Here is a 26,152-nt window from a genome sequence, read left to right as displayed (position 1 = left end):
ACTACGTGGTACGTAAGTACGGTAAGTGTTTATCGTGAAAAAATACAATTAGTTTGTATTTCAGGTATTCTAGCACGGACATGTCAAATCGATTTTCTGAAGGGAACCTTTCAACTTATTCCCAAGAGTTCATGGTACGGGAATTTGAAGTCTACAGTGCTCCCCTCTTTAAAAGCTTCGTACCTACACCCACTGGAGTAGCGGCTGGCTTAAAGTCTGCCATTTCGAATCATACCTGGTCGTTGATAAAACCTCGCTGATGCGCAGCGATTTACTGTCCTTTTACCGAAATTAAGTGCTCAAGCGTGTGCTTCACCTCGACCTGTTTCGACAGAAGTTCACCAATTTCGGAGATCTCGATGGAAAACACATTATGATGCAGTTACCAATTTACAGCATTCCGAATTTTAAAGTCAAATAAAAATGTTATTATCCATTTTTGTAAATAAATAATATATACGCACAATTGTAAGCTGCCTAAGTATCTTTCTTCTATATTAAAACCGCTAAGGCGAAACACAGGGGAGAGGAAAATGCCATTAAAACTTACATCGGCCCACCGATTGACTTTCGAACAACGTTGCCAAACTTCTCAGCATGGCTTGTAATTATAGACGGCTGTGTAAAAAATCCTCTTAGGTCGCTTTCTGTAAATGCAGAACATTTCTTTGACTTTTGTACCTATCCTTTGGTTGAATCTTTCACAAACGCGCTTAATTTAGGGTATGCTTCCAAATCTGTTCCACTTTTTAATCGCAGTATTGCTTTGAAATTTTGAATGAATGCACCAAAATATAGAAGATTTAAATACCTTTGACATTTCCTTCATATATACCAACATTATCCATGCATTTAACACTGTATTCGTAAGTAACTTCCTATTCATCAATGGAAACAACTTTTCATATTCTTTATAATAGGCTTTACTGGACTGGATTTTACACCTACCAACGTTTGTTTAGATTTTACAACAACCGATTAAATGGACGGTGTATTATCTTTTTCAACGGAAATCGTTTAATTCACAAAGACGATGATTTTTATAAGCAAACGTCAAGTGACATTTCCATGGCAATCGTGAAATTACGAACACCCAGCCCACTTAAATAGACATGTATTCGAGTATAACGTCAATATGACTTCATTGTATTTCCTATTTTTAAATTATACTGCAGGTATAATAAAAAATACTATAAGATACACGTGTATAATTGGTCTTTAAAGCACTTGCAACGTTAAAGGCACTCCGCTTTGCGTCGTGCCCTTAAACTCGTTGCGCGTGCTTTAAAGACTTGATTATACACTTGTATCTTAATATACTATTTTCTTACTATGTTTTGCTTACAGTATGTCCAGCATTTAGTTTCATGTGGAGAAAATACAAATTCCTATCTTTATTCCCTGTTTTAGTTAATTTCTCACAATAAACAGTAAAGTTTTTCTTGAGAATATTACTACGAGGCCATTTCACGTATCTGTAAGGATAAGGACAAAATACATTACATGTAAAAAAATGTTTACTGACCGAAAAACAATTTTTTTTATGAAAATGTTGGCAGGTCATTTTATAGGTGGACAAAATTACAGCAATTTGAGGCAAGGCAAATACAAAACGCAATGACGCGATTGATTTCTATCAATTAGAATTAGATGGGGCCTTTATCCTAAAACACTTTAAGTGTTTTTCGTATAGTTACATATTGCCCCAGTACAAAATTTATGGTGGGTAATATATTAGTATTTCTTGCTATTATCAATAAATCAATAAAATCAAAATCATAACATGTTTTTTTATACAATGAGCAATTAACGGATTCCACAGTGTCCGCCAGAAACGAAATCCAAACACTTAGTTTCAAGGTATTGACACTATCAGATTGATATAAATACATTTCAACTACACGCGATTTGATAATATTTTTCAGAACGTTTTGACAACGCAATGCAAACTTCACGTGTTTTTGCCTGCCTATTATATCTATATTTTGTGGAAGCCCTTGTTCCAACAGAAAAACTGGGAGTGTTCGATTTTTCCTCTCAACTAAGCAGACTGCCGTTCGAAGATTTCTCCGAAAATTGTTCGCAACAGCTATCTAAATATGTCACGGACCTGTTAGATATGAAGTCATGGGCTGTAGAAAGTAAGTGCCTTCTTAGTTCCTTGTCCAATGGTAATAATCATATCCGGTTTTAGTGTATGACGCAACGGGAAAGTATCCAACTGCGATAATAGACGGCAACTATTTCGCACTGGGATCTTTCGACCAATGCATAAATATCGCTGATGGTCCACCAGACACTGTCATTTCCGGAAAGTACTGTCTTCTTAAATCTTATCTGGGTGATGAGCTGGTAGGTGCCTTACTGATTGAATAATTAATTCTTACAAATTGCCGTATTTTTTGATGTATGAAAGGGTTATTAACGTTTTGGGTAAACATAAACATTATGATACCATTTTTTACTCCAATTCAGCACCTCCCTTACTAACGGGCGGATGGTAAAGATCAGTAGAATTGACGCATTTAAATTACATCGCGACCTTCTTCGTATTACGTGTCAAGGTGCCCTATCACATTGTTTTTCGCATTAATCGTCGTGAAAAGCTGTTTAGCGCATTTTCCAACAAAGTTGGCTGTGATATTGCAGCCACTTTCTCTGTCAGTCCGTCCGTTTGTCCGTTCTTCTGTCCGTTCGCCCGATACCCTAACTGCTACAGTTAGCCATACATTTATTTCGTTCATTTTGAATTCCGTAGCTTATAGATCTGGCACTTGAGTCAAGAATAACTTTGATGATTATTGTGCTCTTGCACAAACTGCGCAATACCAACTTGCTTATTTATGGCGATTTTTCTTTGATGCTTTTAGTAAAGGCAACCGTATCGTTGTCATTATTTTCTTAATGACTGACTCATTCGTAATTGTTAATGAGTACCTATGCAATAACCAAAAATTACACGTCAAGCTCTTCTTTTTCAAAATCGGTTATCATCTTCTGGTCGTGCAGAGGCTCTAAAGTTTGACAAAAACTTAAAAAAAACTATTGCAAAAATTAAGTTTTTGTCAAACTTTAGGGCCTCCGCACAACCGGAAGATGTTAACCAATTTAAAAAAAAAATATTTTTTCTTCTTTTATCTATATAAGTCGCAACTTTTCCGCGCTATTAAAACTTCGAAATAAAAAAATGAGTTTTTTCGGCCCACCCTACTATATACCCTACCTTTAGGTATTCCATTCGTCCTCTAAAATAATACAATAAAATAATAGAAAAAATGTGTCAGAAATTGGTATACCGATTAGGCACTTCGCCCGATAAAAAGCAAAGCAATGAATGGGGAGTAAATGTGCTGGGTCTCAACTGATGCTAACGAGTGGAAAAGCTAAGTTTTGAAGAAACTTATTTTGTAAATGTAAATATGCACATTTGATAGCACTAGGCTTTTAGAATCCATCTGGCTATGAGCGAATACGCATGGGTATATGCATACCAAGTACCTGTACAGCAAATGAAGTCGAAAGATATATGAATAACGAAAGGGTAAGCATATCGGAGGATTCTTGTCAAACTAAAAAGGACCAGTTCCAATTAGAGGTCGGAACCAAAATTGTTTTGTATGTGGGGTGCCTATATGCGAATAATATTAAAAACAATTAATTTTTGCAGAACCTGGTTTGCGCTGTGGATTTTATGGGTCTTATTCTCCACGATTTATGATATAGTAATTCAACATATGAATCAAGGTAAGTATCTAAAAAAAGTTGCAACGTTCATAACTATTAGTAATCATTTTAGAGCCCTCGCACTGGTTATTGGTTTCCTTTTCCTGTTACACAAACGCCAAGAAACTTTTTGATATAACCACAGACGAAAATGAGATCGCTTGTTTACACGGAATTCGAGTATTAACGATGATATGGATCATTGTGGTGCATCATCATTTGAATGCTGGTGACTTTCCATTTAGGAATAACATCAAGAAAGAAGTAAGTTCTTATACTAAAGGTTTCCAAATTGTAATGTTCTTATTTTAGTTTTTCGCTACTCATATTACAAGGGGTATAATTGCCACGGGAGCCGAAACTTCAGTCAATACTTTCTTTTTGTTAAGCGGATTGACATTGTCCTATGTTTTCATGAGAAAAACTGCCAAGGTTGGGAAGTTCAATCTATTGGCGTTTTACGTTCACAGATATGTTAGATTGACACCAACACTGGGGGTCATTATTCTTGTTTACGTCTTCTTATTGAAGTACATGGGATCCGGGCCGTTGTGGCCCGAAATCGTTGAACGGTTATCTGCCTCATGTGAGATAAAATGGTGGAAAACTTTGCTATATATTCAAAACTTTGACGATGACATAGTAAGTAGTTAATATTTGGGGGGATGGCTTAATCTAGTTAATTTTTGAAAAAAACTTATAATTCACATTCCTTAGCGCCCCTTTCGCATTTTTCAATTTAAAAAAGTGGTAGATGACTTTATCGCTTGAAAAACCGTAAACGAAATTTTCGTGGCTGCCAGAAAATACATAGCGCCTTCTCAAAGAGTGGTACTATCAAATGTTCTTTCTTCCATGCCACTCAATTGAAGAAAAACTGAAGCAATCTGATTTAAGACTTGTCTCACCGTTTGATAGAGGATTGCTTGGTATCTGCAAGTTTATTAGAAGAATCCTTAAGAGGAGTGGTGACCTTCAGAATTTATTTTAAATGTTGATATAAAATGTTCCTCATGAGATGAGATAATGAAGAAGTTGAATTTGTACATTCTTCTAATTCCCAGAATCTCGATAGATTAGGATAGTCATTGCAAAATTGTAATGAATAAAATTATTAGAAAGAGTAGGTAGGAGGACCTGATACAATCCAGCCAAATTTCCTTTTTTGAAGGATAGGTTTACATGGATCTAATCGAATTTGACCTACTGAAAGAAGTTCCCAGAATATGGAAAAAGCAATGAAAATATCTATTTTAGATGGTTTGAAACTTGGATCAGCTAATCTTATATTTGGAGGAATTGAATGTGAAGAGGTGTCTATAGGGTAGCTAGGAAGTGAACAACTGAGTATAATAAATGAAGAGAAAAATCAGAATGAACTGATTGAATTGAAAATGAACATATTACTAATGCCTGAAACAGCAATCTTAATTTTTTGGGTGGTTAATCCTAGCTTGTTACACAAGTCATCGCAAATAAAGTTTTATTGGGAACCGGAATCAATTATGGCTTTGCAAAAATGCGTTTTACCTTAAGAAGGATTACCACAATTGAAATATGCGTTTCAGAAGGATGAGAAGCAATTAAAACTGAAGATTCCTTAGGATGTGCAGGTCGTAAATTTTCTGTTTTTTTTTATTAACACTTATATTAATTTAAGAAATGAGGTTCATTGCAATATTGCCATTTAGCTTGTATCGACACAAATGACTTAGAATTATTACCTTCGCATGATGAGAAGGTTCGTTGCTCACAAATGGGGTAAAACTTTAAGATCCAATAAATCCACGATTTTCCCATGCAAAAATTTTAATGAAAATTAAAGGTTTACAGGTAAGTAATAAGAAGAAACAGGCAAATTGTATTATTACAGTTTCTTTAATGGCGATCGATTTCGGGCTTGGCATTTATTGCCCATCATCAGGCCCTGCGTCAAAAAGATGGTGGCAAACGAACGTGAATTAATACAATTTGTATTAATTGTATTATCAAACTGACAGCGATTCTATCACATAATACATTGCAAAGCTACGGAAATATGTAAATAATTTCAATGTGAGTGTGGTAAATCGGTAGCAGAAATCTTTTTACGAGCACAATTCGATCCGTGATACCAGAAAATAACTACTAAAGGAAGTACATCATACCCATATAAGTATCGTAAAAATGCAGCAATTGCGAGAAAATACTACTCTTGGAAAAGCATCGATAAGGACATCAAATTAAATTAGATCTTGGTTACAGCTTGAAAAGGCATATAGACCAGCTTGCCAAAACAAGCATCCCTCCAAAGACAAGACTGAAATTCCAATACGATCGACAGGAGAGCATTAAAGACAAACAGAAGACTGAGAGAAAGGACGAAATGATAACCCCGACAGCAAATAGAGCGACTAGAAACTGTATATATCTGTAGAATGAGTCGTAGCCTACCGATAGATCAATGAGCAGAGTGAAAATGTTTTTATTTATTGTTGAATTATATCTACTTGATCAAAAAATTAATATATAGGTATAATGTAAAGTTCAAAAAATCTTTGAACACATTCTCTTTAATTCTGTAGTTATTAATATTATAATTAACGGACGCGTTTAAATTTTGTAAACCGAGGCGTAAACCATTTGGTTGGCCTAAATTCCATCTTCAATAATGCCAATGGTACCCCTGCGAAGACACCCATTTTGTGATAGTCCGTAAAAATAACGCGTTGTAATCTTGTAGTGCGTAGAGCAGACATGGTTTCTTGGGATGGACACGCAACTCTACCTTCTGTCACCTCCTCTGCTATTGGCTTTAATTAAAAAGCCAAGGTTAGCCCTATACGGAATTGGAGGTCTTGCTATGTGCTGCTTCACTTTGAGTATTGTCCCAACGTTGCTCTTTATACGAAATGAAAGCCAATATTCGTAAGAGAAATAATTTCGATATTATCCGAATTCATATATCGTCTTATTTTAGCTGGACTATTAAACAGTTGCATAGTTGGGCACCTTATAATGTGGCCAGTCCGTGGATGCTTGGAATTATTTTGGGCTACCTCATATACAGTGGCAATAACGCGAAAGCGAGCATAATCATTAACAAAGCAAGTTCGACAACCAATTATGAGGCCTAATTTAGTTTAAGTTTAGATCTACGTTGTAGTTATCTGGACGGCTGCCGTTGCTGTGATACTAGCCTGCATGTTTTATCAATTTAACGATGCTGTGTTAAGGGCCATTTCAAAAACCCTTAGAGGAACTGCATGGTCGCTTGCTGTTGCGTGGATTGTTTATGCTTGCCAATTTGGATATGGGGGTAAGTAGGTAGCTCGTATACTGCTCATCAAAAGTTTTTTCATCTTTCAAGGGATAGTAAACAGGTTTTTGTCTAGCAAAAAATTTAAATTTTTATCAAGGATATCGTATAGTGTCTTCTTATCGCATGTTTTAATTCAAGTCATGCTAATCGAAGGCATGCAGGTGCCAATCGTTTTAACAGAAAGTTATTTGGTAACATATGTAACTCGTAATAATTCTCAGTACTATGTTTTACTATTTCAGCTGGAAACAGTATGGATTAACTTTGCCATTACATTTGCAGTATCAATTTTTTTAACAATAACATGTGAATCCCCACTCATATCCATCGAGAAAAGGATACTAAGCGGTCCTGGTAGTAAGCAGGTACCTATGCGATTTAGTTACGTCCATTTAATTGGTCAATTTTAGGTCAAATGAAAAATACTGATGAGTTAAAAACCATCTGATGTGGCCATTGGACAACGATCTTATTAATCACAGTGTATATTACATTGTAGACAATCAGTCCAATTCTGTAACTTAAAATAACCTTAGCAACTTGCTAATAGTGAAGGTAATTGCTAGATAAGCAATATTTGTTAAAAGTGGTATTCTGTACTGACAAACTTAGCAATGTTGCCTAACATTTTAACAATTCAATTGCTTGACCCTAGCAATAGGTAAAGTGCCGTTGTTAAGTCTTAGCAAGTGTATTTCACCCGTTCAAATATGGCAGGTGGATGGTTTAAATCTCGGTTTAAATACGAATTTTTAAACGCTGTTGAAGATTCAATTCTTCCCATAATTCATATAGTTTTTAATATCGTTTGTTTGGAGCAGTTCTTTCATGAACTAACATGGCATTTTTGCGCATTTTCCAAAGAAGTTGGGTGCGCTATTGCAGCCAATTTTTTTTGAAATTTTAAACATAGCTGTCTCTAATAAAGATAAGCATATCGCATACTGTAAACATCAGATGTGCGCATGCGCAAACTGGCCAACTGCCAAATTTCTTATTTCTTATTTATAGAGAAATTTTAATAACAGATGCTTCTAGGAAATATAATCGCATTGGGCACCTGAACCAAGAAGAATCGTAACAATTACACTGCGCATCCGCATTATGTCCATTCAGTTACCTTTTAGGAACTACTGATCAATGCATGGAAAATGCTCTAAAGTTAATCGCCTTAGGGCGAAAACTTTTTTACTTGTTTTCTAATTATGGAATGTTGCTCCTATGTTGTTCTAGCGCCACGCTGTTTGGTATCTGTATTTTCCATGGCGAGCAAATACAAATTACAAGTCGCATGTCACTTTTAAAGCACAGCGCGCCTAATCGGTTAAACTTAAATCAAAAATATACCTAACCTTACAATTAAAAAGTTTAGACAGTTGTGAATTTAGGTGGTAAGTGCTAATGCGTCTAATTTTAGGCCCAGTGACAACACTCTGTCACTAAGTTCTGATTAGTTCGTACCTAGCAATTTGACGAAGTGTAGGAATATTAGCAATATTGCTCAAGTTGGTAGTTAGAGAATGACAAATTTGTTATTATTGTTCATAATATTGCTAGAATTTTGTGTGAGCAATCTTGCTATAGTTAGCAATATTGCAAACTTGTTAGTTACAGAATTGGACTGATATCATTAATAAAGTTTAGTGTATTATAGAGAAGGTTAAGTTACTCAGTAGATAGGAACATTTATAAATTATAATGGCATGTGTGTTCAGAATAAAGTTAAACCTTCAATATAACAACAAATAGTAACTTAAAAAAAAAAGATAAATTAAGGTGCATTAGTAAAATTTCGACATTTACTGTAATACAATAATTTGTTTTTATGATTATTCACTGCACTTCAAGTTCAGGTTCAGATGGTGGTCTGATTTTGATGCTGTCCTCTTTTTTTAATGAATACTATATAATTTATGTCGTCATAACATCACAAACAATGAATAACATCATTGTATTTATAAACGTTAATAAATACAATGATAAAATGCCACCAAAGAATTAATTGGAAGATATCTTTACTTTCATGTACCTATGAAAACAACACCAAGTGACGGTGCGGCCGGTAAAGTGATCTGCTCTGCCTCTGTCATGGAAACTAAAATCTCCTGACAGAAAGTAGGCATGAAAATGAAGGTTTCAGGACTATTTTGGGTAAAAAAATGATATTATATGCGCCTCTTTTTTTTTAAATTAATTTGGGCAGAAAATGGAAGTCCAAGGTTTTATAAGATATGTCAGTCAATTAGCAGACTCTGTGATATCATTAGTACTTAAAAAGGTTAGGGAATCTGTAAATGTAGAACCGCGTTACCGTTCTCCCATACGGGACAAGTGACTTCATCGCTTTACTCCTACGGTCAAAGGGTTTTTACGATCATGTCGGCCTGGATTATGAGTAAGCCTCACTCTTAAGTCATTTAAAAAACATATCAAAGGAGAGCTTGGACGTTAACTACTTCCCACGTAATTCTCCAGTCCATACTTTTGACTGTCTCTATATTTTTATCAATTAGATAATGCCTTTATCCTAAAACGGTTCAAGTGTGTTTCGTACGATTACATACTGTCCCACTATTACTATAACGAGTACAAAATTCATGGTGGGTACATTAATTATTGGTAAACACTTATCCAAATCATTTCAAGGTATTGACACTTTCAAATTGATAAAGATACCCACATTACATGCGATTTGATAATACTTTTCAGATCGATTTGACATCGCAATGCAAACTTCACGTGTTTTTGCCTGCCTATTATATCTATATCTGGTGGAAGCCCTTGTTCCAAGAGAAAAACTGAAAGCGTTCGACTTTTCCCCTCAACTAAGTAGACTAACTTTCGAAGGTTTCTCCAAAAATTGTTCGCAACAGCTATCAAAGTATGTCACGGATCTCATACATATGAAGCGATGGGCACTAGAAAGTAAGTAAGTACATAGTGCCAAGTTCAGTGGCAATTTTCATTTGCGGTTTTTAGTGTACGACGCGTCAGGAAAGTATCCAACGGCGAAAATGAACGCCAACTCTTACGCACTGGGATCTTTCGACCAGTGTATAAATATCGCCGAAGGTCCACCAGAAACTGTAATTTCCGGAAAGTACTGCATTGGTAAACTTCGTCCGAATTGGGAATTGACTGTCGTAGGTATCGCATGACGCTGTTTATGATCCTTAAATTAGTCTGCTTGCGTAACTAATATGAATAATTCTCTAAGTCATGTCTAAGCGCGGTTCTTTATTCGTCCCCGCTGAAAACGATGCGCCCGGTGGCCAGACCCGATTTTGGCATTTAAGCCCTTAAGATTACAGCCGAAATTGCCGTTTTTCTGTTATTTCGAGCCCCCAAGGCACGCCGTTTTGGGTACTTACGGGTAGAATAACATCTAGTACACACGACGGCCGCGTTTGGGCAGACTTTCGTATTCATATTAGGGTCAGTTTCGACAACAGGCCAGAAAGAAAAAAAAACACGCAAAATGACGAATTTTGAATTTTTTACGTTTAAAAGCGGCAGTTTGGCATATACGCCACTAATATGAGTACAAAAATGTGCCTAAACGGTGTCGTCGAAATAGGTCATTTGTCAATTGTTACACGAATTGCCTCTAGCATTTGGATTTGACTGCTATTATATACGATTAAATGCAAATAAACACATCAGTTGATAGCCATAAGCTTTTAGAGTTCATCTGGCTTTGACGAAATCCGCATTGGTATCTGCATACCCAGTACATGCACTGCAAAGGAAGTTGAGAGCTATTATCAGGAAATAAGCAGCATATCGGAGGATTCTTGTCAAACTACAAAAGATCACTTCCAATTAGACGCCGGAAGCAAAATTATTTTGTATGTGAGATGCCTATATAATGTTGAAAACACTGAATTCTTGCAGAACCTTTTTTGCGCTCTGGATTTTATGGGTCATATTCTCCACGATTTATGATATAGTAATTCAACACATGAATAAAGGTTAGTAACTAAAAAAAGTTGCAACGTTCATAACTATTCGTAATCATTTTAGAGCCTTTGCATTGGTTACTGGTTTCCTTTTCTTGGTATACAAACGCCAAGAGACTTTTTGATGTAACCACAGACGAAACTGAGATCGCTTGTTTACATGGAATGCGAGTATTAACGATGATATGGATCATTGTGGTGCATCATCATTTGAATGCTGGTGACTTTCCATTTAGGAATAACATCAAGAAAGAAGTAAGTTCTTATACTAAAGGTTTCCAAATTGTATTGTTCTTATTTTAGTTTTTCGCTACTCATATTACAAGGGGTATAATTGCCACAGGAGCCGAAACTTCGGTCAATACTTTCTTTTTGTTAAGCGGATTGACATTGTCTTATGTTTTCATGAGAAAAACTGCCAGGTTTGGGAAGTTCAATCTATTGGCGTTTTACGTTCACAGATATGTTAGATTGACACCAACACTGGGTGTCATTATTCTTGTTTACGTCTTCTTATTGAAGTACATGGGATCCGGGCCGTTGTGGCCCGAAATCGTTGAACGGTTATCTGCCTCATGTGAGACAAAATGGTGGAAAACGTTGTTGTATATTCAAAACTTTGACAGTCACATAGTAAGTGCCCAAAAGTAGTAACTTGTTAAAATTTCAAAAGAAAACCCAAGTAAGAGCGCAAATGTTGTTTTCTTTAATGACGCTTTGACGTGTAAATAGGAATTTGATTCGCACTGAAAGCAACGCTGGGCGTTCAGGTTTCCCTAGAACGAATACCTAACGACGCTCGAACCCCTAAACTATCGCAGAACATTGCACAGACAATGCGGCAGTCCTCACGAAGGATAACCCTACGCTACTCCCAGATTCCAGTTCAAAACATTGACTTATGTTTAATCTTAATCAATCTTCGTTAGTTTTTAAAAATTAAAAAAAATCCTTCCGAATTTTTTAATCCGGCAATAAAAGTAATCCGAATTTCACCAAATTTCCTGTGTAAGTTTTCCAGGAATTTAAGAACAAAAGTGTTAAATTCTTTGATCGCGGAGATATTCAATATGGCGTTCATTTAAAAAAAAGGTGATATTCTTATGTCAGTACCCCTAGAATTTTATTTCGGCATCACTTCTTCAGTGTGTCTTATATTCATATTAAAACACCTAACAGCCCATTTGGTTGGATTAAATTTCATGCTCCAAAATACTAAAGTTACCTGTGCATTTTGTGACAGTATAAAAATAACGTGGTATAATCCTGCAGTGCGTAGAACAGTCATGGTTCCTTGGGATGGACACGCAACTCTACCTTCTGTCACCACTGCTGCTATTGTCTTTACTAAAAAAGCCAAGGTTAGCTCTATACGCAATTGGAGGACTTGCCATGTGCTGCGTGGCTTTGAGTATTATTCCAACGTTGCTCTTTGCACGAAATAGAAGTCAATATTCGTAAGAGAGGTGGTTTCAATATTATCCTTATTCATCGTCTTATTTTAGCTCGACTGTGATGGAGATGCATGATCGGGCGCCTTATAACGTGGCCGGCTCGTGGTTGCTGGGAATGATTTTGGGCTACCTCATTTACAATAACAGTAGCAGAAAGTCGAACATAAATATTAATAAAGCAAGTCCAAAAGTCAATTATAAGGCCCAATTTAGTTTAAGTTTAGATCTATGTTGTAGTTCTCTGGACAGCTGCCGTTGGTGCAATACTAGCCTGCATGTTTTATCAATTTCACGGTGTTGAGTTAATGGTCATTTCCAAATCTCTTAGAAGAACTGCATGGTCGCTTGCTGTTGCGTTGATCATTTACGCCTGTCAATTTGGATATGGAGGTGAGTAGGTATCTCGCGTACTGCTCAGCAAAAGCTTTTTCATCTTTCTAGGGATCATAAACAGGTTTTTGTCTAACAAAATATTTAAATTTTTATCAAGGATATCGTATAGTGTCTTCTTATCGCATATTTTAATTCAAATTGTACTAATCGAAAGCATGCAGGTGCCTGTCGTGATAACACAAAGTTATTTGGTAGTATTTGTGACTTGTACATAATCTTCAGTACTATACGTTCCATTTTTTCAGCTGGAAACAGTATTAATTAACTTTGTCGTTACACTTCCAGTATCAATTTTTTTAACTGTAACATGTGAATCCCCACTCATATCCATCGAGAAAAGGATACTAGGCAGTCATAGGAGTAAGTAGGTACCTGTGTACCCCCGTTTAATTGGCGAACTTTTCATTTTAGATCAAATGAAAAATGTTGATAAGTCAAAAGGCATCTGATGGGGCCTTGGAGTAACGTTCATCATCGTTCTTAATAATTGAGTGTATATTACTTTATATAGACAATGGACCATATGAATAAAAGGGAGCATATGCTTATACTTACAAAATTCAAAGTAAATACTTGTAAGTGCCCCTTTCCACTGGGCTGCTCAGCAGCTCTGCGCTGCGTCCCGTCCCGTGGTTAAGCGGCGCTGCTAAGTCGCCCAGTGTGAGGGGGCACTTACGAGTATTTACTTTGAATTTTGCAAGTATAAGCATTATGCTCCCTTTTATTCATATGGGCCATTGTATTTAGAGGACAGATCACATATTTATGTGTGTTCCAAATAAAGTTTAACATTGAATCTGTACAAATATTGATTTAATAAAAAATACATAAATGAAAACATCAGTGTTACTGTTGCCAACAAAGCCTGTGTTTGGGCAATTAAAATTTACCACGGGCGGCCTACGATTAGCATAAATGTATAACGATAATCTCCCTGAAAAAAAGGAGGCAATAAAGGAACAAGTGCAGATGTACAACAAGCGAGTAATAAATTATGCACAATTCTTGTGCAGATAAACCGTAATAACTTAGTAAATGGTTGGGTTATAAGGTAGTAGCATGCTATCGATGCTTACTTTCCTGGTAGACGTTTAATGGGGAGGAGGCTCTTTACATATAAACATTTAAATTTTGATAAGGGGCCAGAAAGAAAGAAAGGCGGCAGAGAGACCCCTGATCTTGAAAAAGAGTCGCTCGGGAAAGTTATAGTTTGTACAAACCAATTCGTTTCGAGGAGACCTTCATTAGAATACCATGAACCTGTGTTTACCCTCCTCCCCCCCCTTGCATTTTCAATGGCACCACTAAAGGCATGGGTTTGTAAAATGTGAGACCATTGGTTGTCGCATGTAAAAGTTAGACACGTATTACTTTCAAAAGCAGCATATCAGGAAATAATTCATGCCCCCCCTCCCCCCGCCTTAAAGACAGCGAAACTTTATGGCCTTCAATGTATAGGCTACCTATATTGCAAAAAATTCCAGGACTCTAGGACCATTCCCCTAGAAGTAGTCGATGAAGAGAAGAGAGTTAAGTTACACTAAATTGCCTATTAGCAGTTTCTCAACTTATTGATCTCATTGTTGATGCTCTGGAAGATCGTTGTAACGCTACTGCCCTTCTGTATGATCTGACAAAAGCTTTTGACTGCGTGGTACCCTCAATACTACTGCAGAAGTTGCATTATTACGGAATACGTGGAAAACCACTAGATCTTTTTCAGTCTTATTTAACCGACCGCATGCAGTGCGTTTCTTTTAATAACAAAAATTCCGATCTAGAAGCGGTAACTCTTGGCGTCCCACAAGGCTCCGTATTGGGTCCAATTTTATTTCTTCTCTATGTCAATGATTTACCAAACTCAATTAGTGCAGGTAAATGTGTGCAATTTGCAGATGATACCACTGTGTTTTGTAAGGCCAAAGATACGCTTACACAAAATGAATGTATCGCCATTGCTGATAGACAAATAAACGACTGGCTTCAATGCAATAAATTAAAACATAACGTCAGCAAAACTCAAAAAATTAATTTTACCGCCACCAGATCTATTTGTACCAGAAACTCGGTCAAATTGCTAGGTATTACATTAGACAATGAACTCAATTGGGAGACTCACGTGGATAGATTATGCACGACATTATCTTCCAACATTTATTTGTTATTAAAATTACGACAATGTGTAAATGTTCATGTACTCATATCAAGCTACTACGCTTTCATTCACTCCAGAATTAGCTACGGGATAACTGTATGGGGCAGATCTCCTCATTCTGAAAGAGTCTTTAGAATTAAAAAAAAAGCTGTGCGGATTATTGCCAGTATTGGAAATAGAGATCATTGCAGAGATGTGTTTAAATATTTTAAAATAATGCCATTACCATGCATAGATATTTATAACACATTAGTTGATATCCATAAATTAACAATCTCTAAAGGAGAAGTATCAGATAGGAGCATCCACAATTACAACACTCGCCATTGTCAATTGTTATTGCCCCCAAAATTTAAGCTATGCGTGTCCGACAGAAACTCACTGAATGTAAAACTCTACAACAAATTGGATAGTCAATTAAAACTAATGTCATTGCCTAAATTTAAAATTAATGTTAAAAAACTCGTGTTGCAAAATTGTTTTTACAGTATCGTAGAATATTTGAATACTCCTTAATGCACGCGAATCTAGTCTTGTAGTTCCTAACATACTGTGATATTTTTAATGTGTGAAATATTTATATATATCTATACTCGTTTATATCTCATGTACCATTTTGACGTGACAAACAATGTAAATTGAATAGGTCCAATAAACATTATTATTATTATTATTATAGAAAATAAAATATTCAGAATATTGTAAAAATGGATACAGTTCACAGTATAGGTAAAACATTAAGTTCAATTAATAGTTATTTACCTATTATACAAGATGATAGAGGGATGTTTTAACAATCGAGTAAATTAACTTTTACGTGATGGTTAGTTTCCCTTTATCGCCGTGTATAGTACAATACTGTATTTTATAGCAAAAGTCTTAAAATCATGATAGAACTTTTGAAAATTCTGTAGGGACGACGTCTAAAATAGTAAGCTTAGGCTATCACGTCGTTTCAAAGGAAACAACATTGTATTGTGTTCTGTACTTAATTTTATTTTGTGCTTGGATTCCATTTCTTCATTACAAAGCAGCTAAAAGTTACTTGTAGAATGATCCTCCTAACAGTCGTAACCATTGCCGTTAAGATGATCACTTTGTCTACCCTAACTGTTAAAGAGACATTCAGCCTATTTTATAGATTTAATTAATAGCTATATCGTTGGATTTACAATTATCTAATGGCCGTTTGCACCGACAAATTTAAGCGGCGCTTAGCTCAAGCGTAGCTTAAAATCCATGGTAACCATTATCGCAATAATCGTTGCCATGAATTTTTAAATTTGTCGATGGGAAGGGCCATAATAAAAGTGTTAATTTAATATGTTGTGCCATTTCATTGATATGTTCAATTTAGTTTAATAAAACCTAGATAACCTAGGTACATATTCCATTACAACAGACTACTCATTCAAACCTGTTAAAACGTCAATTTCGCGTCTGGTATAAAATAAAAACTAAACTAGTAGAAAATGATCAATTATAAACGATAATTTACTTTCGTATATTACAAATAAATAAATTAAGATGAACGATCTGGCTTACAAAATAAAAATTCGTCTTTTCTGGCCCAAAGTAACCTCCCAGTCACAGTAGATACGGTGTTGCTATTGATAACTTTTCTGCAGTACAATGTTTTACTGGCCGTTTCAAGGAAGGTTTTGAATGTTTCTAAGAATTCTAAACTCTAAGGAGCTTTCTAACATTCTAAGAAGTTTTTACCTACTCACAATCGGTAGTTATATCTGAATTTGTAACTTTCAAAGCGGTCGCGAAGCGAGTTATTACTAACATTCTTTTTTGGTTAGCATGTGTCACTTTCCCTATATATCTGTAAATGCCATTAAAAGAATCCATTGAGTATGTAATTGTAGAAACCAAAGTAATAACGATAACATCAAAACTATTTGAAAATATAACCTGAGTGTACTCAAATTCACTATTATGAATTCTACTACAAACATTATTTTGAATGATCGAATGAAATTATTATAATGATCTTATTGCAGCGCCATAAAACGTGCATAAAGACAATTTGCCATCAAAATTACATTATCAGCACCACTGTCCCCAACTGCCGTGGGTTTGCAGTCGTTTACAATGTTCCTTGCCACCTCTTCCTTGTTTGGATAGTTCGGTTTACGTATTAAATTAAACATGTAGTTGGAGATAAAAGTTTCCAACGCCGGATACACTAAACGACCATTGTCATCTAGAACTCCCGCTTCCGTCGCCCAGCAGTCTACGTACTCATTGTACCTCTCGTCACCTCTAGTTAGTACAAATGATTCGCTGACATGACTGTTTAGAAAGGCCTTATCTACGCCAAGTCGTTCCATGCAAATATTATCCTCTTTTGTATAGAAACTGTTATCTAAATCAAGAGCTAATACCTGAAACTTTGAGATTTGTGCGCAATTGTTATAAGCTAAAGTCTAAAGGCATACCTGGAAAACTGAGTGAATGATGAAGAGGTTTTTTAAAAATTTATCCATGATGAACACGATGCGGTAAAGAGACTAGTTGTGTAGAGTTATTATCAATTAGACACAATGAGTAATACGTGTTATCAATGAGCTTAGTAAATAACGCACGAATTAACAAATTGCACAATTATCAGAGTATCAAGGGGCCAAGGACTGCACCAAATTCGATAATTCTTTTTTGTACTTGTTATAAACAGGACATGTTTATACAAGAGATAATTTTAAAAACAAGTTTCCCTCAATCGCAACTGGCGCCTGGCTAAACCGTTCATCCGATTGCGATGAATCTTTGGACGTACCGCGAAGGTTTCTGATGTCGAGTGTGATTTACAATACAATGTACAAATGAATTTCTTGATTATCAGGAACTGGTATTTCTAAGAGCTGAGGTTATTAGCGATTATCTTGGATTGGATCCTTCGCCCAACAGCATAACGCGACCTTTGAGGTTACAGTAAATTTTCACAAAAAACGTGAATTAGGTATGTACCTACAATAAAATCCATCGAGATTAAACTTTCGATCTAAACTGTCCCCGTTTCGCGCTGATTTACTCACACTTTCTGTACGAAAATACGGACTTTAGCCTGTAACTCGGTGGTATTTCATCGAACACATCGTTAACGTTAACATCCTACTTGTACTTGTTTCCTCGTGATTTCTGCCCTATTTTTTTTGGGTAAATATAAAAATACCGAATTCAAACCTATTTTTGAAAAGTTTTGACCAATATAAAAAAAAATCGTGACATTTTAAATGTTGGATATATGTAATGTGTCTATAAGAGAAGATACATTACGTAAGGTTTAAGACTTTTAAAAGTGCAGAGAACAACAGATTTAAAAGAAAAATGACTCTTCTTATACTGGTAGATCTGCGATAACTTTTGACTTTGCTAAATTCTAAATTTGAAGTAATGATCTTGTTGCAGGTAGAAATTTGGTGAAGTGTTTTTCAGTTTTTTGTGCCGAATTGAGGTTCAAATTTACAAGTCACCCTTACAGCTCCAGGAAAAGAATGGTCCTGTGGTAAAGGGCGACTAAAATGGAACTAAATGATTCACGGGATAAGAAATTCACTCCCATCAAAAAGGAAAGGGCACACTCTAGTCGTTGAGAAATCTCTACAAAAGGGTGGACGAACGACTAGTCAACGGCATAGGATGCAGAAATGGATACTTCGCATATTAAGATTAATACCGGAACAACAATATTATCCCTTTAACCGGATTTCCGGGAGGAGAAATATACGAAGTGTGCGTCTATGAAGAAAGAGAGCAATAGGGCTAGATTCAGAACGTGGAATGTTAGAAAGTCAAAAACTAGAAAACTTCTAAAAAGGTAAATTGGCGGACGTGAAGTGAGATGGAGTGGATGTAGAATAGAAAAAACGGAACATTTCATCTCCTGGTACAGTGGAGATAAAAAAAGGAAGAAATGTAGTGGGATTTATGGTTAATAAAATAGTACAGTCTGTTTCTTCTTGCAATTAAGAATGAGAAAAATCAAAAAATACGTTTTCAATTGTGTTTATTTTGACAACAACTCGTTACTATATTGTAATATAACTTGATTTTTAATCAAATTGCGCTAACATAGCCGGCCGCATTAAACGATTCGTTTAATTATTCATCTTCATTAAGCAATGGACATAAATTACGTACTGCCCGCTTATATAATCCAGATTTTGTTTTAATAGTCGCTACTCTGATTATGTTATCATCACCGGGATGAACTTCGATAACTCGTCCAATTTTCCAGTGCGCAGGAGGTGTATTATTTTCTCTAATTAACACGATAGTCCCCGGTTTGACATTATCTTGTGCTGTTTTCCATTTTGTACGAATTTGGAGATCTCCAAGGTAGTCCCTTGACCAGCGATTCCAAAATTGTTGTTGTAGCTTTGATAAATACTGCCACCTGGATAATCTATTAGTGGGAATCTCCACGAAGTCAGTGGTCGGTATGGCCGTAAGTCGACGACCAATAAGGAAATGAGAAGGAGTTAGTACTTGATAGTCATTAGGGGAAGAAGAAAGCGGGTAAAAAGGGCGCGAGTTCAATAAAAATTCTATTTCAACAATTACTGTTAAATACTCTTCATATGCAAGTAATGCATCGCCTAAAACCCGCTTTAGATGAAATTTAGTTGATTTTACGCCTGCTTCTGCTAGGCCGTTGAAATGTGGTGATGAAGCTGGGGAAAAATGCCACTTAATCCCTTCATAAATTAAAGACTTTTTAAATTGATCTACATTTTTGTTAAGAAATTCAAACATAGTTTTTAAGTCATTATTTGCTCCTATAAAATTACTACCATTGTCACTGAATATGTTATGTGGTTTTCCTCTTCTAGATGCAAATCTTCTAAATGCAGCTAAAAATGCGTTAGTAGAGAGATCAGACACTAATTCAAGATGACATGCCTTAGTAGAAAAACATACACTGAGAAAAATAAATAGTTGAAACAACCAGAAAATACTTCCCTCAAACAGTTTTTGATGTTAAATATGGCCAATGTAATATACGCATTGTACGAAAATAGAAATTTTGTTAAATAAAAGGTATTCAACTGAAGTCATATTATCAGTTGATTAAATAATAGTAATTGGTTAACTCAACATATATTTCATATTTTGCCTTAGTAGTCTAAAGTTTTAAACCAAAAATAATTATGTTGTAAGGAATGCAATTTGATGTTCATTCAAACATACAATATCGTTGAACCAATGTTGAAGCATTTTTATACCAACCGTTCATCAATGTTAGATCGATGCTGTATTAGAATTGAACCAATGATTGTTATTATTCCATTTAAATAGGTACTGGTGATTCAGTGAAATACGTAAAGCTGTTAATTTTATTTATTTATACTGTTGTCAATCTTACAAAACGAAAATATGATTTTTATATATTTATAGGCAAGTATAGGCATTCAATGGTATAGGTACAGGACGATTTTAAACTAACGGAGAAAAACTAATATATTCAGTAGGACAAGATATTTTACTTGTTTTTATTCTACTGAATTTATTCGTTTCCCATCACAATACGAACAAATTTTCCATATGCCTAATGCAATTGTTCCGATTCTACAACAGAAAAAATGTGCACAGGAATATAAGAAATTAAGTATGGGTAGGTACCTACTTACAATTGTTATGAATTTATGATTTATTGTCCAGATAGGTAATTAGATTATTTTAAATTAGCACTGAACGAACACTACCACAATCCCTATTCAACAACCTGTTTCATTATGCTTATAGTTCGCGTCGCGTCAATGCGTAGATACTGCTGTCATTGGAGTTTCTGTTTCTGAAATCATTATGCTGACTTCATTCCACTTAGTTTCAATTGAACTGCGTTTATTTTTGAAACAACACTGTTTTGTGCGTTGGATGAAACATGTAAGATGCTCCTTGAAAGTTGTAATAATTGTACACAGTACTATTATTTTACTTGGAGGAAATATCAGATACTGTAGATTGGAGTGTAAGCGACTGTTGGAATAATAGCGCCCTTGTATTGTCACAACATAATAACGCTATCAAATCACACATCCCTGAATGTTCCCAGAAAAAAGTCTAACGCTTGATTCGAAAAGCAAAATAATCGAGTCAAACAAATTTCATGTTGTTTTGTAATCAATGCGTAAGTAGAGTTCCTTTTAATAATATAAACTCAACAAAAAAAATTGATTAAAAGAATCACAATCCCCAGTTTGATACAACTAGTAGCCACATTTCTCGGATAAATGTATTCATTGCTTCAACATTTTGTACTCAATGTTGTAAAATTTATTGAAACAAGCATTCCATTTTTCTCAGTGTACAAATATACAAATATATGCTTTCGTTATTTTGCATCCTCGTCCTTGTCTATCTTTTAATTTAATTGGACCACAATAATCAACCGCACAATTGGTAAATGGTGGTGACGGAGTGACTCTAAACTTTGGCAACTGTGCCATTATAGGAGCAAAAGAATTTGCTGCGTGTCTACGACAAATCACGCAATTTTTTATTACTGTTTTTGCAGTCATACGCGCAGACAATGGCCAAAATCTTTCTCTTATAATAGCAATGAGAGAATTAGGGCCGCAATGTAAATTCTTTATGTGTTCATATTTAAACAAAAGTTTAGTAAAGTAATGTGATCGAGGGAGTACAATTGGATGTTTTTTCTCATATGCAAGTAAAGCTTTACTGAGTCGACCTGTAAGTTTTATCAAGCCATCATTATCGAGAAAAGGCGTTAATGAATTTATTTGTTACTCAGTTGTAAACGTTGATTAACAAGACAAAACGCAAACGGGTAAACGTCATGTTTAAACGCTACTGACTTGTAAAACTGACAGCAGACCTGTAAAAATTTTACAAGTTAGTAATCTAGTAATTTCATTGGCCAGAATTAATGCGAAGTCTCTGTTACATGGATCACATGATATTTTAGACATTTCTTCAAGATCAATTTAAGAACTAGGTAATTATTTGCGTTTACAAATGAGTAACAAATAAAATATTGTACATTATACGCCAGGTAATAGTTTTTACTGGCTCTAGGAGATGACAGGCTCGCCTAACGGCTCGCCAGTCAATTTCTCCTATCGCCAGTAAAAACTCACTTACCTGGCTAATAATGTAAAATACTATTAATTTACTACGCTTAGGACATTCTTTTCCCAATAAAAAGGCTTGGTACTCATTAGGAAAACTTTCTTGTTGAATTACCTTTACGATTTTATTAAGTGCATTATTGCGTTCAATTAATGAAAGATGCTCAGTATTAATTTTAGAAGAATTACGACTATTATTGATAAATCTTAAAACCCAACACATTACTGATACTAGTTTATTAAAATTTGAAAATTTGAAATTAAATTACTTATTTGGTTTTGAAATTGCACTATTGTTAATATTATAGGTTTTGGAGTTTTTAACTCAGGTAGGTCAATATTATTGTCATTGCATTCTGAAAAATACTCCGTGGTACTACATAACCTTTCTGGACCAAACCACCATAAACTATTAGATATTATTTCCTTTGGATATAAACCACGAGATATTAAATCCGCAGGATTATGGTTTGTTGATACATACTTCCACGAATGTGAATTAGTTAACTCCAATATTTTTTAAATACGATTCGCAACAAATGTTTTTAATATGTTAAGTGGAGTACTTATCCATCTTAAAACAACAGTAGAATCGGTCCATAAAATGCAATTATCAAATTGAATTCGAGACGATTTGAGTACTTTATTTACTAACTCTGAAAGTAATACTGCACCACAAAGCTGGTTCATCCCAAGATAATTTAAATTGCCACAAATTTCGCATAAAAATTTTTGTTTTACATATTACGGGTGCAATTAGTCCTAATGGATCAAAGAGTTGAGCGATGTATGATAATACATCTCTTTTCGTCAGTGTATTTGGAATTAGGGTTGTATCAATTTTAAAACATAGTTGATCTTGGTAATGTAACCAAGGTAATCCAAGAGTTTTTAATATGTTACAAGAACTATCTGAAACTGTTTGATGTTCAATATTTTTTAATAACGAATTACTAATACTTTGAATTATTTCGGAGCTATTAGATGCCCACTTACGTAACGGCATTTTTGCAGATTGTAATATGTTATAAATGTCCTTTGATGTTTGAATTAATTCTTGGGCAGAATCACATCCGGTTAATAAATCATCTACGTAGAAATCTTGAAGTATAGCTATGGAAGCTTTCGGAAAAATTGCTTGTGACTCTAATCCAAGTTGATGCAAACACCGTATTGCTAAAAAAGGTGCGTTTGATGTTCCATAAGTAATTGTATTTAGTTTATAAGTTTTAATATTATCTTTTGGATCTTCTCTCCAGAAAACTAATTGAAATTGCCTATCTTTATCATCAACAAGTATCTGCCTGTACATTTTTTCTATATCTGCACTTACAACGAATAAATTTTGGCGAAAACGAATCAAAATTGAAAATAGATCTGATTGAATAGTTGGTCCAACCATTTGTAAATCGTTTAGTGACTTACCAGATGAAGTTTGTGCAGATGCGTTAAAAACGACACGCAGTTTTGTTGTTAAACTTGATTCACGAATTATTCCATGATGTGGCAAATAATAATTTGGAGTAAAAGGTTCCGACGTAAGTAATGTCATATTACCTAATTGAATATATTCTTGCATAAATTCATTATACTTCTTTTTTAGATTAAGATTTCTATTGAACCTTCTTTCTAAACATTGAAACATTTTTAATGCATAATTTTTAGAGTTTCCTAAATGTTAATGTGTTGTACAATCCTTAAAGGGAATTCGTACAATAAATTGTCCTGAAGAATCACGTTTGTACGTAGTTTTAAAATGATCTTCGCACAATGTTTCTTCTTTTGACCATACACAAATATTAGGCACCGATTCCAACTCCCAAAATTTTGCAAGTTGTTCTTGTAATATAAAGTTATCTGAAACCTTCACTACATTACACGCAATAGTATGATCATTTTCTTTTGAATTTATTGATCCCGAAATAATCCATTCTAAAGAAGTATTCTGCAGTATAGGTTTATTAAAACCTAAAGAAATTTGACCTTCGCGCAATAAATGCCAAAAGAGAGATGCACCGATTAATAAATCTACATCTTGCGGTTCGTAATAATTTGGATCCGCTAGTTTTACATGAGTAGGTATTTTTAAAGAATTGTTTATTAATCTATCAGGTAATCGTCCTGTAATCTTAGGCGTAATTAAACAAGAAATTGTTGTAATGAACGAATTAATTCGCGATTTTATTATTAGTTCGCATTTATTTTGTATATTGCTCACTGAATTATTAATTCCTATCACAGATATTTTTGTTGGAATTTTTGTTAGACATAATTTATTAAACATACTTTCAGTAATAAAGCATGATTGTGATCCTGAGTCCAACAAAGCTCTAGAAGCAAAGATATTACCTTGTGCACTCATCACATGTACTACCACAGTTGAAAGTAAAATATTAGAATGATTGCAATTACTGCTAATAGTCATACTTATTTCTTCAACATTAGATACTTCATCATTTTCCTGAAATTCTGAAATTTGTCCCACATTTACTGGAGTCACTTCTTCGAAATGTAACAGTGTATGATGCCGTTTATGGCACTTTTTACAAGTATCCGAGTAAAGCACGAGGTTACTTTTTGCTCGGGCGCCAAATGTCTCTTCTTGCAATTAAGAATGAGAAAAATCAAAAAATACGTTTTCAATTGTGTTTATTTTGACAACTCAAACAACTTTTTCGTTACTATATTGTAATATAACTTGATTTTTAATCAAATTGCGCTAACACAGTCAAGCGTTACCAAGGTAATAAACCACTGTATAGAATAATACCAATAAAAGTAAATGCGATACCAGAAACAATACTAATCATCCTCCAGGGACCTATTTAGGAACGCTGCTGATAGTGCAAAATGTTGGAAAAATTGACAGAATTGAACAAGGATGAAATAGAAGGTATATTGGCAAAGAGTGCATCAGTTTCAGCAAGGGGTCAAGAATTTAAAAAAACCTTGGGTTACAAAAAAAATGATAAATAATGTGGGGGAAAGGAGGAAAGCTAAACATTTAAAGACAGACCAAAGAAATAGGTTGTACAGAAAACTTAACACTGAACTAAGAAAAGAAACGGATAAGGGAAGAACAACATGAAATGTAGGGAAATCCAAGAACTGGAGAAATTAGGTAGACATGATTGGATATATGGTAAAGTGAAGAAAATTACGCTATATAGGTAGCTAAAAGGTGGAACTATGACAGGGACAGATATAGAAAACAAGTATGACAGATTAAAATGAAGTACTGGGAAGATGCAAAGAATATATGGATCTAAATCTGGATTACTATAGGAGGGTGGCCAGGGTCCGCGCGCACATAGGATTCAAATCCGGGCCCTTTGTACTTCCTCCCTGACGAGAGCCGTTCGACCCCTCAACGTCTCTCAAGCCATCCCACGCGTGAGATCAACCTGTGTATTGTTTATCCGGACTTATTATAATCAGACCCCAGGATCGCCTCAATATTCGCAAACTCATCCCAGTTTGAGATCGGCCCGGTTTTCTAACGCTGGACCACATGTTGTCTTGGCAGCCTAGCCGGTGATACTTGCTTAGTTCCGTAGCACTTGCCCTGTAGTAACTGCTGGTGTTGTTGTGGTGGTTGTATACTTACGTACTCTCCACCTCAAGTTCGGCAGGGTTACTCAATATTTCGGATTTATTGACAGAGGATTTTTGAAATTTGAACCGTGTGCGTGCAGTTCTTCTTTAAGAAAATATGCAAATACTTTTTAATATCGGTAGATTAGGCCATGCAATGGTAGTACATACCATTGTCAATACATATTTGAGCTTTATGGTAACAAACCCTTGCTTTGTATATGAAATGAGCGAAACTGTCTATGAATGCAAGTAATAATTAGAGTTCAACTGAAATGTTTTGCAAAAATTACGTTTAGCGTTTCACCGCTGCACGTAAAATTTACGTTAATGTACGGAAACGCAAATTTAACGAGCGATGTATTTAGTTACAGTACAAAACTATTTTGCATAAGCTGTTAAGAAGTATCACATGCTAATTTACCGTTGCATTAAGCGAAGCTAGAGTTAATTAAAATGCATTCTGCTTT

At 35.1% G+C, this 26,152-nt stretch overlaps 3 protein-coding genes and 1 long non-coding RNA gene across 10 annotated transcripts in view; 3 read left to right on the top strand and 1 right to left on the bottom strand.

Annotated features, from left to right (window-relative positions):
- Positions 1-26,152, top strand: part of LOC116177939 (autism susceptibility gene 2 protein homolog) — a 391,669-nt gene that overhangs the window by 84,783 nt on the left and 280,734 nt on the right. The gene's annotated exons all lie outside the window — the stretch shown is intronic.
- On the top strand, positions 9,664-13,383 carry LOC116177942 (nose resistant to fluoxetine protein 6-like). Of its 2 annotated transcripts, none has more exons than XM_031497137.1 (12): positions 9,664-9,949; positions 10,004-10,167; positions 10,709-10,872; positions 10,919-10,995; positions 11,048-11,238; positions 11,287-11,616; positions 12,256-12,440; positions 12,489-12,615; positions 12,662-12,827; positions 12,879-13,021; positions 13,076-13,190; positions 13,242-13,383. In XM_031497137.1, exons 1-12 carry the CDS (start codon positions 9,751-9,753, stop codon positions 13,277-13,279), a joined length of 1,899 nt encoding a protein of 632 aa, XP_031352997.1. In that variant the 5' UTR covers positions 9,664-9,750; the 3' UTR covers positions 13,280-13,383. The 2 variants fall into 2 exon arrangements, with proteins under 2 accessions (XP_031352997.1, XP_031352998.1); XM_031497138.1 differs by having other exon boundaries at positions 9,664-9,953.
- Positions 16,829-17,533, bottom strand: LOC116177949. Of its 2 annotated transcripts, none has more exons than XM_031497150.1 (2): positions 17,433-17,533; positions 16,829-17,384 (listed from the first exon to the last, which is right to left on the bottom strand). In XM_031497150.1, exons 1-2 carry the CDS (start codon positions 17,478-17,480, stop codon positions 16,986-16,988), a joined length of 447 nt encoding a protein of 148 aa, XP_031353010.1. In that variant the 5' UTR covers positions 17,481-17,533; the 3' UTR covers positions 16,829-16,985. The 2 variants fall into 2 exon arrangements, with proteins under 2 accessions (XP_031353010.1, XP_031353012.1); XM_031497152.1 differs by having other exon boundaries at positions 16,829-17,378.
- LOC116177954 lies at positions 17,703-18,903 on the top strand. The gene is made up of 3 exons (XR_004146784.1): positions 17,703-17,777; positions 17,837-17,953; positions 18,403-18,903. It is a non-coding gene; the product is annotated as an uncharacterized LOC116177954 (long non-coding RNA).

Source organism: Photinus pyralis, unplaced genomic scaffold (genome assembly GCF_008802855.1).
Source record: "Photinus pyralis isolate 1611_PpyrPB1 unplaced genomic scaffold, Ppyr1.3 Ppyr1.4_LG8, whole genome shotgun sequence".
In the NCBI taxonomy this organism is placed as follows: Eukaryota; Metazoa; Arthropoda; class Insecta; order Coleoptera; family Lampyridae; genus Photinus; species Photinus pyralis.
The sequence above is the reverse complement of the archived record's forward strand: the minus strand, read 5'-3'. Positions and strand labels throughout refer to the sequence as shown.

Excerpts from the sequence above, each read along its gene's own strand:
- LOC116177942 (XM_031497137.1), top strand. The coding sequence starts at position 9,751 with ATGCAAACTTCACGTGTTTTTGCCTGCCTATTATATCTATATCTGGTG. Across the intron at positions 11,239-11,286 it reads GGAATAACATCAAGAAAGAA|TTTTTCGCTACTCATATTAC; the intron begins GTAAGTTCTTAT and ends TTCTTATTTTAG. Across the intron at positions 12,441-12,488 it reads CGAAATAGAAGTCAATATTC|CTCGACTGTGATGGAGATGC; the intron begins GTAAGAGAGGTG and ends GTCTTATTTTAG.
- LOC116177949 (XM_031497150.1), bottom strand. The coding sequence starts at position 17,480 with ATGGATAAATTTTTAAAAAACCTCTTCATCATTCACTCAGTTTTCCAG. Across the intron at positions 17,385-17,432 it reads TCATTCACTCAGTTTTCCAG|TTTCAGGTATTAGCTCTTGA; the intron begins GTATGCCTTTAG and ends CAAATCTCAAAG.